The sequence below is a fragment of the Anoplopoma fimbria genome, chromosome 14 (assembly GCF_027596085.1).
Source record: "Anoplopoma fimbria isolate UVic2021 breed Golden Eagle Sablefish chromosome 14, Afim_UVic_2022, whole genome shotgun sequence".
NCBI classification, from domain to species: domain Eukaryota; kingdom Metazoa; phylum Chordata; class Actinopteri; order Perciformes; family Anoplopomatidae; genus Anoplopoma; species Anoplopoma fimbria.
The window spans coordinates 6,665,979-6,683,364 of NC_072462.1; the positions used below are offsets into that span (position 1 = coordinate 6,665,979).

General features: G+C 44.5%; 1 protein-coding gene across 1 annotated transcript; it reads left to right on the forward strand.

Moving 5' to 3' along the window:
- Positions 1-880: 880 nt before the first annotated feature.
- Positions 881-17,297, forward strand: sec16a (SEC16 homolog A, endoplasmic reticulum export factor). The gene is given in 33 exon segments (XM_054612073.1): positions 881-990; positions 2,433-5,896; positions 6,082-6,233; positions 6,480-6,568; positions 6,706-6,829; positions 7,013-7,211; positions 7,385-7,568; positions 7,744-7,886; positions 8,226-8,287; positions 8,799-8,937; positions 9,042-9,284; positions 9,376-9,473; positions 9,590-9,671; positions 9,778-9,895; positions 10,019-10,130; positions 10,327-10,432; positions 10,628-10,768; positions 10,875-10,988; positions 11,255-11,456; positions 11,636-11,719; positions 11,722-11,897; positions 11,933-12,217; positions 12,335-12,382; positions 12,746-12,910; positions 13,005-13,109; positions 13,244-13,300; positions 13,398-13,518; positions 13,658-13,795; positions 13,948-14,030; positions 14,426-14,497; positions 14,926-14,985; positions 15,626-15,697; positions 15,786-17,297. Coding segments are annotated over 32 exon segments (7,239 nt in total). The 5' UTR covers positions 881-990; positions 2,433-2,506; the 3' UTR covers positions 15,861-17,297.
- The last annotated feature ends 89 nt before the right edge of the window (positions 17,298-17,386 follow it).

Below are 17,386 nucleotides of genomic sequence, written 5' to 3' on the forward strand. Positions count from 1 at the left end.
TAGAATTCAGATAAAATAAGATAATCCTTTATTAGTCCCGCAGCGGGGAAATGTACAGGATTACAGCAGCATAGATATAGTGCAAACAAGAGACATAGTAAAAAAAAATAAGTATTATAAATAAGCAAATGAGCAATAAAAAAAACTGTAAAAAAACAGTAAAGAATCCACAGTAACTGGAGGAGAAGAAACTAGAAACTATTATAACTATTGTATTGCACAGATCCCTTCATCGTTTCCTTGTGGATCCCAGTTTGCCTGATTAACTTGGACAAAATAAATTTCCTGTAGAATTCAGACGAATGAACTGAAGAAAACATCATCTTAAAATACCACTCAAATTCTTTAGACGCACACAAATTCATTCAAAATAAATACGCAAATGAGCAATAAAAAAAACAGTAAAAAACAGTAAAGAATCCACAGTAACTGAAATATTATATATTATAACTATTGTATTGCACAGTGTATTTGTATTGCAATAAAAAAAAAGTAAGTAAATAAGTAAGTAAGTAAGAAAAAAAAAAATCCACAATAACTAAAAAAAAAAAAAAACTAAATAACTAAAAAAAAAAATTATAATAAAAAAATAAAGCAATAACTAAAAAAACAAAACATCTCATTAAGAATAATTATAGTTATAGTATTGCACAGATCCCTTCATCGTTTCCATGTGGATCCCAGTTTGCATGATTAACTTGGACAAAATACATTTCCTATAGAATTCAGACGAATGAACTGAAGAAAACATCATCTTAAAATACCACTCAAATTCTTTAGACGCACACAAATTCATTCAAGATAAATACGCAAACCGTACCTTTAACAAGCCCCGCCCCGTAGTGACGTCACGGTTGTTTGGCCCGTGACGCGGCATGTACACGTAGCCTAGTAGGATGTGTTCACTGAAGATGGTGGCGGTGTGTCAGACTCACTGTCCGGCACATTTGTAAGAATTTGATTATTTTTGTTACACATTTCCGACATCTGGTAAGAGTAAATACAAACCATGGTTATAATGCGTCACTCTAAACGCGTCGATGCGGTTTAAAACACATGCATCAAACTGTTACCCTTGTGGTTAGCATAGGCTAGTTAGCAAGACATGCTAACTAGCCGCTGCTAAGGCTAGCTGACCAGGCAGTGGACCTGTTCATTTGTGCTCGATGAGGGGCCAGCGGGCTGTAACTGGTCGGCATGTGTCCCTGTCAGTGTTGAGTGTGTTCAAAGGGATATGTGTTTCGTTTTTGGGTGATCTGGGGATAACAGGGCGACTCTAGATTGCAGTGTTTTGATGCTAATGTCGTGTAGCGTTAGAGCAATGTAGCAGATTTACTGTATGTGTGTGTGTGTCTGTGTGTGTGTGTGTGTGTGTGTGTGTGTGTGTGTGTGTGTGTGTGAGATATATCCTAATCTGATCAGTTCAGTCAGCGTTTTTTTTTTTTCCAATCTTGTGTTTTGTATTTGTGACTTATGCAAATGTATCTCCAGCAATTAACCTTATCAACAAAGGTTATAAAGCAAGTTAGCACCAGGGCTTATTTGACACTTGCTAGATCAGTTCCTGTTCAGTCAGTGAGCTACTTCAGTTCAGTTCTTCATTCCTTTCCAAACCCTATTCAAAACGGAAACGACTGCAATGTCACTAGATTCACAAGATCTTTTTTAAAATAAGAATAAATCAGTAAAGACAGTAAAATGTCAGATAGTTGCTTTGATTTTCTCCAAATTCTTCCCCTATTTTCCTATAATGGATATTTTCTTATGTGCCATGTTTCATTACATTATATTTTACATTACAGTCATTTAGCAGACGCTTTCATCCAAAGCGACTTACAGTAAGTGTATTCAACATAGGTATTCAAGAGAACTACTAGTCACCAGAAGTCATAAGTGCCTCTCCTTTCTTAAACAAGCATCTAAGAGCATAAACCAGAGCAAAAGTATAGTGCAGAAACAAACTGATACGAATACAATAAGTGCAACAAAATAATACGAATACAATAAGTGCAATGAACTGATACGAATACAATAAGTGCTAAGTGGAAGGCTCAGGGTAGTACTTCTTGAAGTTTAGTTACAGTTTAGTACGTTTTCCCCTACAGAATAAAATAAGCTACGCATTGGTTTATTTTTTCTTCTAAGTGTTTGAGTAAGATAAGCACAAGCTCTAAAAGCAAAACTATTATACTCAAGAGTGCGTGATGGAATCAAAGTTGGCCCTTCATTACAATTAGTCAATTGTGTTGTACTCATTAATGTACTGTATTATTCATAACATCTTAAAGCTGATGTAGAAACTGCCACGTTGTACCAGTCGCGTATAATAAAAAGATCCTAGACCTTTACACAAATAAAGGTGTGGTAAAATCCATCAGTGAGGCATGTGTAGCTTTTTGTTGACCACTCCCTCTTTCCATTTCTTTACCCAGCTCTGCCTGACTTCAGTCTCTTCAGTGACTTCTACTACAGTGACCTGGTCCTCGGACCTGTTAGCTGTGCAGCCATGCAGCCCCCTCCTCAGACTGGACCTCCAGGAGCCTCGGGCCCACCTCCTTCTGGGCCCAATATGTTCCGCAGGACCAGGCCTCACAAGCATACGGTGACAGCTACTGCCGCAATGCCGCCCGCTGCACAACCCATGACAAATCCTTTCGCTTTTGTTAGAGCTCCTCCCCCTATGGCTGCAGGTGCGCCTATGGCTGCAGGTGGTCACCCAACAATACCCAACAGCAACCCTCCACCAATGCAAGCCCCACCTAACACCATGTACTCTCAGGCTGGCTCAGGGCTGCCTCCACAGCCACAGTCGCTGGGGGATGTCCCAGGTCCTCTTTCTGGTCCCCCACCCTCCTCTCAACCTGGGGTGACACTTTTCAACCCTCACAGTGCACCATCCCCTGGTGCTTACCCAGCACCCAGTCCTGTAGGATATGCATCCTCACACAGTGAACAGGGCTATTTTAATTCTTCAGAACAGACACCATCCATGGCCGCAGAGCCACCACCTGTGGCCCCGGAACCGGGTCACAGACCTTTTAACCCGGAATATCAAGGGCAGCCTGCTCCTCAGCCCGTGTTGTTCCAGCCTGTACCTCCGACCTCCTCCTATTCTCAGTGGGCCCCCGATCACGGAAGTCGCCCTCCATCAGTTCAAAACTATTTCCAGCCTACAAGTGACCCTCCGCCACAGCCTTTCAATTTACCTCCACAGACCCAGATGTACCCCTCCCACACCCCATCGCCCCAACACAACACCCCCACCCCTCCGACACAATTTGGACATGCCCAGAATCAAGCTCCTCATCCTCCCCAGAACCCTGTAAATGCCCCCAGTTCTCAATGGGCTGACCCAAATGCAGCCCAGCAGCATAATTCCCACTTTCAAACTCAGAGCTACTTCAGTCAGACCTCTGCCCCCCAGGACTCATGGTTCAATATGCCACCACAGGACTCAGGCTACCACCAAATGGGGACAGGCCTAGCCCATCCTCACCCTCGGCCTGACTCTGTTGGATCTCAACATGCGTCCAACACTGGGGCTGGGCCTAGTTCTAGTTCTGGCCCTGCCCAAGTCCCAATCCCAGACTCTCAGGAGTCTGGTACGCTCTCAATGTTCTTCAAAGACAATGATGTGGAAAATGAAGAAACACTGGCTGGAGAGAGAAACAAGGCAGTGAATGGTCTCCCTGGATCCTTTCAGCATCAGAGCAACCCACAAGCTCACAGTGGCCAAGCAGATGTTCCTTTGGATTATCAAGGACCTTCTCTGCAAGATCATTCATACCTACCATACATGAATGATGGCCACCATGCCCAACAGCCAAGTACCCATAAGCCTCCTGATTCCCAGTACGACCATGTGGAGAATTTGGAGTGTGTCCCGAACCAGGAAGTATTACCCAGTGAAATCCATGACAGCCCTGCTGCTACTGCAGCACATGGAGTTGACCAGTTCGAAGCCGGGCCTAACCTGGAGACTCCCGATTCTATTCAACGACCAATCAGATCTGCCAGTGTGTCATCCAACTATAGCAATATGAGCCATGGAAGCGGAAGTGGCACTCGACGACAACAGGGGGTAGTAGGTACTTTTATTCAGCAGGAAATCCCACGCCTCACTGATGATGCTAACCTGTCTGCTGCCACTGGAGGCTACTTTGAGCAGATTGACTCTTCTCCAGCTGGAGATATGGGTCGGCAACAGAGCTCCCTGGAGCAGATGTGGCCTCCCACGCCTAGCCCCCCAAAACCTACTGGTATCTTTCAGGCCAGTGCTAACAGCTCTTTTGAACCCGTGCGCTCTCATGGGGTTGGCGTGCGTCCCGCTGAAGTCGATAAGGCTAAAATGGTCGCAGAAGGGGGTGCCGATACTGTACCTGGCAACCTGGAGCAGCCACCAGATAATATGGAAAATATTTATGGCTCAGGACACCCCCTGCCTGCTGGGGCTGGAGGTGGTGGTGTTCCCCATCTGCCACACCCAGTGGTTCACCCTCACTCTCGACCTTCATCCCGTGCTTTTGGGGCCAGCCGGCCCTGTGAGAGCCCTGCCACTACTCTGTGGGCTCAGCATGATCCTACCAGCTTATCCGCTAACATCCTCCTAGCCCCCGCTGCCCCAACAGTTCTTGCTCCTTTACGAGAGCCCAGTGCTGATGTCATCCAACCTCCAGAGGATGGCCCGCTGGACCTGCAACCCTCCCAGAGAATCCAGCCAACTTCGCAGCAACACTCGGAGAACCTAGAGAATCCACCAAAGGTGAGTGAGGCGGAGCCAACGGACCCTCAAGGCAACCTGGGCTACGCTTCTCTCCTCGTGTCCGACTCGCTCCACCAGCCTGTTTTGATTGCCCCTCCAGTGTCCAATTACAGTGTGATTCCCCCCAGTTACCCTGCTGAAGCACCCAGTCAAAGTAGCCTTAGGGAAACAACCCCCCCTGTGAGACTTGTCGCTCAGGGACAGGGTGCCAGTGCCTCCCAACCACCTCCAGTGACCTCTAATCACAATCCACTGTTCGCTCCTGGACTTATAAGCTTCAATTCTTCTGCCTCTAACCAGGGCCCGCTCAATCTGACCCGAGACAACACACAAGCAGCAACATCAGACTTCACAGCTCCGCCGCAGTCTCAGCCGGTCCGTCCTCCTCTCTCAAGGGGCCAATCATTGGCTGGAGACGGCCACTCTGCTCTCTACGTTGATCCACAGGCTTCTCTTGTGACCGCTCCTGTCTCTAATCACAATCAGCCGTCAAATTATGAACTTCTTGATTTTTCTATGCACCAATCACAAGCCCAGAGCCAAGCATCTGGCCCTCCTTCCTCTCTACACGAGTCTCCACAGTCTAGTAATGGATTTTACCTACAGGTCACCAAAGATGCTCAGCAGGGGGTAAGAGCCCAAGGGAATGTCCCTGTCCACACGCCGGCCTCTTCATCTGCCCCACAGATACCACCAGCACCCTCCCAAGCAGCTGCGAACATCCAGCCTCCACCAGCTGAACCCCCTAAGACATCAGCTCCTCCGGCTGCACTACAGGGACAAAATGATGCTCCTCCTGTTCCAGGGAGTGGAGCACAACCCCCCCGTGACCAGTATCCACCTCCAGCACAGGGGCCCGCTGTGGGGAATGCTCCTCCATCCGCTGCTGCTTACCCCCCATGGCCTCAAGGACCAGTACCTCCAGGAGCTTCCCAGCCTGCTCCTGCAGAACCACCTAGACCACCGTCCTCTGCAGGCAGCCAGCAAGGCTATGGGCCCCCTCCTCCAGCGCCAGGGCAGATGTATGGTGGCTATTATGGTAATTATGGAGAATACCCAGATGGCAGAGCACCATATCCACCTGGCCAGTACCCACCTCCACCTGGGGATCCTAGAGCGCAGCAATATTATCAGGTATGTGGAAAGTCCCTTTTTTTTTTTGGTTTGCTCTATTGTGAATGTATTAATCTGCCACTTTTTTGTAAAGATGTACAAATGCTTAAATAACGTAATAATAATAAAATAATCAAGGATGAGCAACTTCTGCCATCAGATGCAAGGAATTAAACAGAAAATCCCTAATTGCTCTTATTTTTCAGGAGGGTCCATACAGGGGCAGAGCAGATCCTTGGTATGGCAGATACGAAGGACAGATCCCACCGCAACGCGATCCAAACTACCAGTACAGAGAGCCTCCGCCAGAACGACCCAGCTCCAGAACTAGTCAGTACTCTGACAGGCCCTCATCCAGGTCTGTGGAACTGTTTCTCAGTCGTTTGGTCTTTCGGCATGGCATGTCAAGCCAGCACTATTTTATTTAGTCGTTTTTAAGTGTTTTACTTTACCCAGAGAATATTTAGATCTAGGTTAAGAATCCCTCACGGTGAGTTCGGTTTTGTTTGGTGTACATGTGTGTAAAATAAACTCTTAACGTATATTCAGATGGTCCTTGTACTTGACCTCTAAAGCTCACCTTTTTCTATGCTTTCTCCAATAGGCAAGGCTATCCTGAAGATTACCAGAGAGCAAACCAAAGTGCCTATAGTGAATATTATGCAGATTACGCCAAGCACTATGATTACGGAGGTATGAGCCACAGAGTGGAAAGCTGTGATTACTTACTAGAATGAATATATAAAACAATACGTCTTCAAAACAAATGAATCTTTTTGTGTATATAAATGTTTTTTAATATAAATCTCCTCCATATTTTCCATGGGAAGCATACAACTATGGACAGTATGACCCCCGGTACAGAGCATACTATGATCCCGCCTACTGGGCTAATTATGATGACAGCTACAGAGCCAGAGACCTGTACTATAATCAACAGGCGTATCCTGCCAGGTATGTAGAGAAAAACATTCATGTACATTGTAATGAAATTGTAGCTATAACATGAATGCATTATTGTGTATAGTATCTGTTGACTTAATATATAGAATATCATATAGTAGGTTCAAAACGGATGTTAAAGGTTATCTAAGTGTGAACTGTCAGATAAACAAACACGGTGCCCTCTACTCACAGGAAAGAGGGCTATGATGATCAGTGGCGGTACTATCCTGGTTATGATGCAAGTTTTGATGATGATAACCGTCGACGCGGAGAAACGTACGCCGATGACTTTGACCGACGCAGTGTCCACAGCGAGCAGTCGGTAAACAGTGTGCACAGCTCTCAAAGCCACCACAGCAGACGGAGCAGCTTCAGCTCACGATCCCAACAGGTGAATGTGCAGATTCCTCTTGAATGCATTGGTGTGTTTCAGTTTTTAAGGTTATAAACTGTTTGTTATTCTTGAAAGTATGTGCAACTTATAGCATGTTTGTGTTTACTTTATGTTTTTTAATTTGTTTTCCTATTTGATAATTGACTTTGTTTGTCTTTTACACCCTGCAGAGCCAGGTGTACAGAAGCCAGCCTGACTTGGTGTCAGCAGTCTACGACGCCACATCATCCACTCTGGCTGTGGACTACTCCTATGGACAGTACGCAAACCAGACTGATGCCACCCAGAACTACGGCCAGTACCTCTATCCCTCTGAGTACACGGCAGACAGCACCTGGATCGCCCCTGAGCAACGTAAGCAAACAATCCTTAGTCTCAAGAAAGTTGGCATTTATTGAATGGTAAAGCCTTTAAAAAGACCAACAGATTTGACCAGTCTAGTACAAATGAAAGTTCTAGATTTGGATCCTCATACTGGTTCCAACATTTATCCACCTGTTCTTAATCTGACTGATGTTTTCCCCTCTAGCTCCTCCTCGTCCTGCAACCCCAGAGAAGTTCAGCATGCCCCACCGTTGTGCCCGCTTTGGACCTGGTGGTCATCTGGTCCAAGTTCTGCCCAATCTCCCCTCAGCTGGACAGCCTGCTCTCGTTGATATCCACAACTTGGAGGTACATTTTTACAACATTGTGTTTTAGCACGTTATTGCTGTAAGTTTTGGTCCAATGAGTTTGTATTATGAAGAGCTAGCAACAGCAAGATGGAGTTTAAGCGTAGGGTATTGATGTGGCTGTTCCTCCATACATAAATACTAGTTATTTTTAAAGGGAGCAGGTTAGTGAAAACCCTGTAACTTGTAACTCAGTAAAATGTAGCACCCCAACTGCTTCTTCAAGATTTTGAGAAAAATGTTATGTATGTTTTTTTCTCTGTTCGAGAACATGCGTATAACAGCTTCTCAAAGTTAAGGCTGTATAAATTAATATTGTGAGCCATATCTGTATTTGCAGACCATGCTGCAGGACACTCCGGATCAGGCAGAACTACGAGCTTTCCCTGGACCTCTTGTTAAGTAAGTGAATGGCTTTCAGTCGTTGACCTTTTTAAAGGACAATCTTGGCTAAGTTTTATTTTTTGTTAATGTCAGCGACCTCCATGAAAAGACCAAAACCATCAATGCATTATTCTTACTTCTTTCACCTATTGGCCCGTTGGTTCCTACTGAAAGTGAAAATCTTAAAAATTAGGTATAGAATATATATTATAATACACATTTCTTTTTTTTTTTTGTATGAGAAACCAGCATAGATGGTGTATTTGCTGGGGCATTGGCTACACAGAGAAACCTTCAATTCATTGCTGGTTTTGGTCTTTTCAAGGGATCTTTTTGATAAGAAAAACAAGTCACCACAAGTATCCATAAGACTTTCCCAGCACTGCATATTTAGCTCCAAAATACCTATTTGGATACAAATACATACAAAGCTGTTTTTATTTATCTCTTGATATCAGTATGTATAAAGGTAGCACTGTTTTGACTTGTCGCTGTGAGTCTGTCTCACACCTTGTGTTCTCTCCGTCAGGGAGGAGACCCATAAGGTGGACGTGATAAAGTTCTCCCAGAACAAAGCGCTGGAGAGTTCTCGTGACAACAACCTCTTGGACAAGGACTCTGCCCGCCTGCTCTGGGAATTCATTGTGCTGCTCTGTCGACAGAACGGGGTAAGGCTGTGGGAAACATTAGTGGGAATATGTCAAAGTAGGAATGTGACTTTTGTATATCTACCTGAAACAACTCTCTCACTGTCACACTCTTGTTTCTTCAGACTGTGGTCGGCACGGACATCGCTGACCTCCTGCTGAAGGAGCATCGCTCTGTCTGGCTACCGGGCAAATGTCCCAATGAAGCCAACTTGATTGATTTTAACAATGAACCGCTGGCACGAGCCGAGGAAGAGCCAGGAGCCGGACCGCTGTCCCTCTTATCCGACACCTTCATGACTGTCCCGGAGAACCTCGGCAAGGAAACAGAACGCTTCAGGGAGCTGCTACTGTTTGGCCGCAAGAAGGTAAAGCAAATACCCTCTTTCACTGCATTATAGTCATTTAACTAGTATCTTGTGAAATCTGAAATGAGTTTTCACTTTGTCTGTGATATAGGATGCACTAGAAGCAGCTATGAAGGGAGGTCTCTGGGGCCACGCCCTGCTGTTGGCCAGTAAGATGGACAACAGGACACATGCACGTGTCATGACAAGGTAAAGCACCAGTGATATTAAGGGTTGGGACACCTGAACTTGGCTGCACCTGTATTCTGTGATCATTTTAACAGGTTTAAAGATGGTATATTCATTTTGTCTCTTTGTTTTTTTAGGTTTGCCAACAGTTTGCCTATCAATGACCCTCTTCAGACAGTGTACCAGCTGATGTCAGGGAGGATGCCTGCATCAGCCACTGTAAGTACTTCTTCTCTTACTATTTTTTACACTTATTCTGAAGAATTTGCAAAAGCTGTGTGTCCTCATTGCCACTGTATTTGAGATATTTGTCTTACTCATACAGTGCTGCGGAGAGGAGAAGTGGGGTGACTGGCGCCCTCACCTGGCCATGGTGCTGTCTAACCTCACACACACCTTGGACCTGGACACTCGCACAATCACCACCATGGGGGACACACTCGGTAGGATGCCATCAAAAAACGCAGTCTCTCACTGCACCGAGCTAATAAAGTTTTTAATTTTTTTTACCACAACAAGCATGTTACCTCACACTCTCTCTCTGTGATGGTTTTGTGTCGTGGCAGCATCCAAGGGGCTGGTCGATGCTGCACACTTCTGCTACTTGATGGCCCAGGTTGGTCTGGGAGTTTTCACGAAGAAGAGCACCAAGATGGTTCTGATTGGCTCCAACCACAGGTTAGAGATGGAGGTGTTCACACACACACACACACACACACACACACACACACACACACACACACACACACACACACACACACACACACACACACACACACACACAACTCTGTAATGGACCTTTTTTTTTAGACCACAATACAGTTGGAACATAATATGCCAAGCAAATAACCTCATCTTTGTGTCTTCACTTCAGTTTGTCGTTTTACCAATGTGCGACCAATGAAGCTATCCAGAGGACTGAAGCCTATGAGTATGCTCAGTCTCTGGGCTCCCAGCCGTGCACACTGCCCAATTTCCAGGTATATTTTTTGGTACTTACAGATAATTATAGAGGTGTCCAAAAAAAAGTATAATTTATTGTACTATATTAAATATGTCTGTGCAGACTACTCGAGAAGTTTACATTTCCCTACCAGAATGGCATAGCACATGATTTTAAAGAATCTTCTGCTGATGAATAACCCTGTTCTCTACTCTTTATTGTCTCTGATCAGGTGTTCAAGTTGATCTATGCATGCCGCTTGGCTGAAGCAGGCCTGAGCGCTCAGGCCTTCCACTACTGTGAAGTTATTTCTAGGAATGTCCTCATGCAGCCTTCCTATTACTCTCCTGTTTTCATAAGTCAAATTATACAGGTATGCACTCACTCACCCTCTTGTCTACCCCTCTATACCGCCAGTGTTTAGATACATACCCGTTTTAGCATTCTAACAAATGTAATTTCACTCGGTTTGGTGACAGATGTCGGAAAAGCTGCGATTCTTTGATCCACAACTGAAGGAGAAACCAGAGCAGGAGTTGTTCAATGAGCCTAAATGGCTGATCCACCTCAGACAGCTTGATGGACAGATAAGGGTGAGGAGAAGGAAGAAACATGTTTTTAATTATGTGTGATCATTTTTATTTACACAAAGAAATTTTCAAAATAAAGCTTTTTGTTTAAGTAGTATTTTTTGAGTATGTATTTCTGATGTGCTACTTTTTTTTAGATGAATTCAGACAATTTAATTCATGTAGAGGTTGTGGGATTTTAATGACATTTATGGAATTTGAATTATTCTCTATGAAAAACATTTTTGATAATTGTCTTCTTTTTTTTTTTTTTTTTTTTTTTTTTTTAGACGGGAGTGATTACATACAATGAAGACAGAGCAACTCCTTCACAGTTCGACTGCAGCAGCCCCAGCTCTGACTTGGACCAGCTGAGTCCATCTGAACCTTACAGCATGCCAGTGGAGTTGGATGGCCCCACCCCTGACAACCCACTAATGAGCTCATTACTGCCCGGGCCTCCCCCGCAGGGAGTTCAGCTGATGCCTCCAGGTGTGTGTGTTGTGTTGTGTTGTGTTGTGTTGTGTTGTGTTGTGTGGTGTGGTGTGGTGTGGTGTGGTGTGGTGTGGTGTGCGTGTGTTTCTTGTGGTCTCCTTTTTTTTTTTTAACCTCACTTTACTTTGAGCTAAATTCAGAATGCATCACATCTCATATCTTCTACTTTCTGTCAGCTCCCTTCTCTATCCTCCAAGACGGGATGTCACCTCCTCAGCATTTACCCTCCAGTGATGGGCCCCAGTTCTACCCGGTACCCCCAGTGGACCACCAGGCCAGATGGCCGTCCCAGGCTACCCTCAACATGATCCTGGCTTCGCCCCTCCTCCCTTCCAACCACAACCGGAGCAGATAGAGATGTACCCAGGAGCCCATCAGCAGCAGTTTCCCCCGCCTCTTCAAGTGGGCCAAATGTCACCACACATGCAACCCCCTCAGGTGCCGCATTCACCAATACAGATGCACCCCCTCAGGTGCCGCATTCACCAATACAGATGAACCCCCAGATGCCCCAGCAAATCCCCCAGCAAATCCCCCAGCAAATCCCCCAGCAAATCCCCCAGCACAACCAGCAGTACAACCCCCAGCACATGCCCTCTTCACCCGGGCACATGCCCCCTTCTCCCGGGCACATGCCCCCTTCAGAGCAGATACCTCACGCCCCACCAGAGATGTACCCTGCTCAGCCAATATCATCCTCCCCACGCAGGAGCTCCTTCACACCACAGATGGACTTCTATGACCAAATGGCTCACATGGTGAGTATCTGGCTGTCTGAATATCCCCAAAATAACCATGTATAGCCTTCTGACTTGCTTTAGTGTTGCTTAAATTTATAGAAAATAGTAACTACGTTGTCTTTTCTGGTGCTGCAGGGTCCTGGGAGAAGATCGAGGACTACTTCACAATCTTCAATGCATATGGTGGGTTTTTGTGTGTCACGTATAAGCAGCTCAAATACTCTTCTGTTGAATCTGTCCAGGGCTTGGTGGTTTTTGAACTTCCCAACTAATGTGGAGCAGGTTTTTTTTTTTTCCTGCTCAGAAAAAAAGAGCTGATCGTTCATGTTTTTTAAACTTTGTAGAGATTCAATACATTTTCTGGTAACTAAAGCAATGTGATTGTTAAAGAGAGAGTCCCATCAATTTAATCATTTAACATTGTCAGAATGGTCATAAAAAAAAGAAAGAAAAGGCACCCCAAAAAATAAGCTCTTTCTATATGATGTCCAAAAGAAAGATGCATGTATATGTGCATTATTCTGACCGGTATTTTCTGCTCCTCAGGCTCCAGGACGACGCTCTCGCACCACCTCTGAATCATCCACTCACTCTGGCGGAAGAGAGCGGAGCAACTCGTTTGTCATGCAGGCCTCTCCACCTCCACCTTCGATTCCTGAACAGCCCAGCAAAGAAGAGGCCAAGAAAGTCAAGAGAGACTCCCCGAAAAAGGTTCATATTCAGTAAAAAAAAACATTCAGATCCTCAGTCAGTGCTTCTACAGCGTTCATAAGTGATCACCAATGCTGTCTCCTTTCTTTCACAGGGCGGCGGCGGTGGTGGTGGTGGTGGAGGTGGTGGTGGTTGGCTAAACTGGCTCTATAGGAAGGGGAAGAATGAGGCTCACTTGCCAGATGACAAAAACAAATCTGTAAGTTAAAGCTGTTACATTTGCAGGTCCTATTTTAGCGTTCTTCTGTAGTCATTTTCATATTTTTGCATTAGTTTGGTTTATGTACCTCTACATATGACCAGTACTGAGAGCCCTGTGTTCTTTATTGTCAGATTGTGTGGGATGAGAAGAAGCAGAAATGGGTTGACTTGAACGAGCCTGAAGAAGAGGTCTGTAATGACGGATTCATGTTTTTAAGCAGACTGGCTTTGTAAAGCTCTATAAATTGACCAGTTCTCTTGTTATCTTTTTTATTTATTTTTTTAGATTAAGCCCCTTCCACCTCCTCCCCCTGGCTTTTCCAAGATGCCTCAGATGCCTGGACCCGGTGGGCCTGCCGGACCTCCGAGTAGTGGCCCTCCGGTCAACATGTTCTCCAGGAGAGCAGGTTAGATGAGGATTCTTCGCTGTGGCTTTTGGCTTGACCTCCAATAATACTTTTGAATTACAAGTTGTTAAAAAAACACCACATATTGTTGAAATAATTAGTAAGTCAGCTTTCACACCTGTTTGCTCTTTCTTCTCAGGCACGAAGAGCAGATATGTGGACGTTCTGAACCCCAGTAGGATTGCTAAACCGGGCGGATTAGCCCCGGCTCCTGCAGACATCTTCGCTCCGTTGGCGCCGATGTCTATGCCTGCTAACCTGTTTGTGCCTAGTTCAGGTGTGTGTCATGCGTAAAGAATAATTCAATTTAAATGATGGTTGTAAAATAACCGGTCTTCGTTTTTGATGGATGGAGAGGATTTTGTTTGATTTTGGAAGCCAAAATTAAAGATTGGAGTAATAAAATATTTTTCTGTATCTCTGGTTTAGCGCCTGACGATCAACAACCTCTAGAGGGCAGCGAAGGAGGAAATCAGGAGCAGAATTCACCAAACACCATCGCTGCTCCACAGGTAACTATTTCCTTACTGTCGAACCTCGTGAATTTATGTTAAAATATACGTCTAGCTGTTTCAAGCCCAGCTAGCTGTTTCACTCTGTTTCCAGTCACTATGCTAAGCTAAATTAGCCAGCGGCCGGCAGTAGCTTCATATTTTCCAATCAGACATGAGAATGCTGTCGATCTTCTCATCTAACTCATGTCCAGAATGCTTATAAACCTATTTCCCAAAATGCTTAGCCTTCCATAAGGAGCTGTGTTTGAGTGCTTTCTTCTTCAAATAGAGCACCTAAGATACAAAACCATATAATAGAGTCTTTATAACATGTCAAGGTGGCAGTAAAGTACCAAGTTTGAGCTCTACTCATCCACATTTCTTTCTGATGCACTTTAATTGATCTGCTTTAGATGTTCAACCCAACGTTGTTACCACCTGCACCAGAAGGACCTCCCGTGCCTGATGGCTCACAGTCCGGAGAGGTAAGACGAATCTCTGCTGTCCACTGCTACTGTAGCCACCATAGTTCCATCGTGCCACCACTGAATCATGACGCTTGACACCCTAACAGCCAGTGCGTGCAGTGTGCTTGTTAGTATGAATGTAAGATCATGTCAGAGGGTGAAAGAACATGGGAATGCATGCATGTCAACTTAAAATCTTTGCCCATAAACACGCTAAACGCGCAGCCTTGATGCAATGTTAAATCTGTGTTCCATTTGTTGTTTTAATCTTATTCTCTCCATGTCTGTTTGTTCAAGAATCATATTCTGATTGTATTCATTTTCATTCTGAACTGTTGGATAGTGGAAGCAGATCTAATCTGATGCATGGGAGATTAATAATATGGGTTTGTGATTTGTGTTTTTTTTGTTTGTCGACTGTTTATTTCCCCTTCTGCTGTCTTTAGCTCTCACGTTCTAGCTCAATGAGTTCTTTATCACGCGAAGTGAGTCAGCATTTAAACCAGGTACCTCCAGCTGGGCCTCGAACGGTCCACTCTCACCCCTGCCTGCCACTCACATAGCTCGCCTTCGTCGCAAGTAGCACGCTTCACCATTTGCACCCGAAGCTTCACCGCCGCCCATCTAACCCAGGATGTCTGCCGGCTCACCTGCCTGCTGTCTCCAGCATCTCTAACTCAACTCTGTATCTCTGATGAACAACTTGTCGAATGATCAACAAATTAAAGCTAACCAGCTAAGAACTAGTGACCACATCTAGGCTCCCTGAGTTTTATCTGGTGCCCACACACAGTCAGGATTTTGATTTGTCCAATAATTTGGTTTATGACCAAATATTCCCACCACATTAGCTGTACTAGTTCTGGCATAGATCGGAGTGAAGCCTGCTGGAGACATGAAGACTTCCTTGCTTGTTGCCAACACACAGCTTCATAACACCTCATAAAGCTTGCATGGTTACTAAAAAAGATGAAACCGTGGTTTGTCATGCTGCCTCACTGTGGATCACAGCCCTCGTTGCCATTATCTTTTTCACTTTTACTTGACGTCAGTTTTAAAATGTTGTCCTCCTCACCTCCTCTGCCCATAGAAGTGATGCGATGGTAACACTTCACACACTGTAGTGACTCTGTTTGTTCTTTGCAGAATCATGCCCAAGCCCCGGCACCAACACCCGCTGGAGGAGTCACCTTTTATAACCCTGCACAGTTTGCACAGGTGAGAAAATGAAAATAGTTTTGCAGTTGTTAAAGGATTTCTCTCATTTGTCACCTTTTCACTTCATAATGCTCTTTCTTCTCCCCAGGCGAGTGCGCCATCGGGAGGTGGACACCGCGCTGGACGTTTGGGCGGTCAGCGCCAGTACCCGGTGATGAAATAAACATCATCTTGCAGAGAGGTTGTGTTAAGAGACTTGTTGGAAAGAGTGATATCCTACCTGGAAGTAAATGAAGCACATGGACACACTGCTCTCTGCCTGGACCTTTCTTTTTACCCGCACCTAAGAAGAGCCTAATCAGTCTCCATCATGAAGACCTTTGTCCCACCACTAAACCACTTTTCATCTATTTCATTGGTTCAGTAATTCTCGATGGTGTGTTTTTTTTTTAAAAGGCACAGTCTTTGCTGAAGGGCTTTTTTTTTCCTGCAACCAAACAGAAAACAGACAGTTGTGTAATGGGTTTTAACACAGACACACATTAAAGCTAATACATGGATGCATTCATACACATACTGTTCATGTACGATAGAAATGTTGCTCTTTAAATCTAACACTGTTAACAGAATGATCATCCCAGGTCCTGTTTTAGGTTTCCCCTTTGTGTCTAAAGTCCAAATGTCCCCGTTTGATCGATTGATTGTACGTGTGATGGATAGAAAGTGGCACCTTTTTCATTTCACATTGTTGACTTGTCTGCACATTTGCAGCTCTTTGGTGTCCTTCTGTCAACAGGAGGTGACATGTTGTGTGGGTGAATGAATCGTGCATTGTCTGCTGTGTTGTTTGCTTTTCCTCCGTCGCCCTCCAGTAAAGGAAAGATGTTTGATGAAACAGGAAAGACACTCCTTCACAACCTGAGAGTTGAAGAGAGTCTGCAGTGTATGGATGCTGCTTGTTTCAGATATTTATTTCAATGTCCTCCTGCCCATCAGCAACTCTTAACTTTAAAGATGCGTCAGGGTCTTTCATCCAAGTTAGGCTTTAGTTTCTCCTCTGAGAAATTGGACCATCACTGAAACGAGGGGAGGTCTTCGGGACAGCAGGAATTGGGATTAAAACTGTTTTAGATGTCGCTAAAAAGAAATCTATCCAAATATTTGTATATCAGATTGATTGTATTTATGAGCTGTAGGCATGAAGGTGTGTGTGTGTGTGTGTGTGTGTGTGTGTGTGTGTGGTTGTATGTGTGGAGAGCAACTAATTTTTTCTCATAGCTTTGAAGAAATGCAGTTATGACTCACCAGAGATGATGCGGATTGGATTACTGATCGTTTGTATTGGCCGCTTCTGCAGACAAATAAATCTTTATCTAAATTGTGAATTGAGAGTTAATTGTACCCTAAATACTTTAAAATGATTTTAATTTGCTGATGTGATTTTTAATCAAATAATGTCATCCCAAATGTTCCTGCTTAAATGATTTTTGTAGACATCCGGTAATGATTTTAAAAAGGTCCCCTTTACGTTTCACAGAAGGAATTGTTTTGCCCAATGTTTTAGAGTTCCTCATGTTAAATTCTTGACATAAAACAGTGAATACAGAAGGTGAAAACTAAATGGTAATAAAGTTATTTTTTTGCGCTCTGTAGCACTTTCAAAGAACTGTGTATTGGTTTTATTCATTACAATTAAATATTTAAGAAATGTGTTAAATCTCCAATGCTTTTTGCAAGCATGTGCACCTG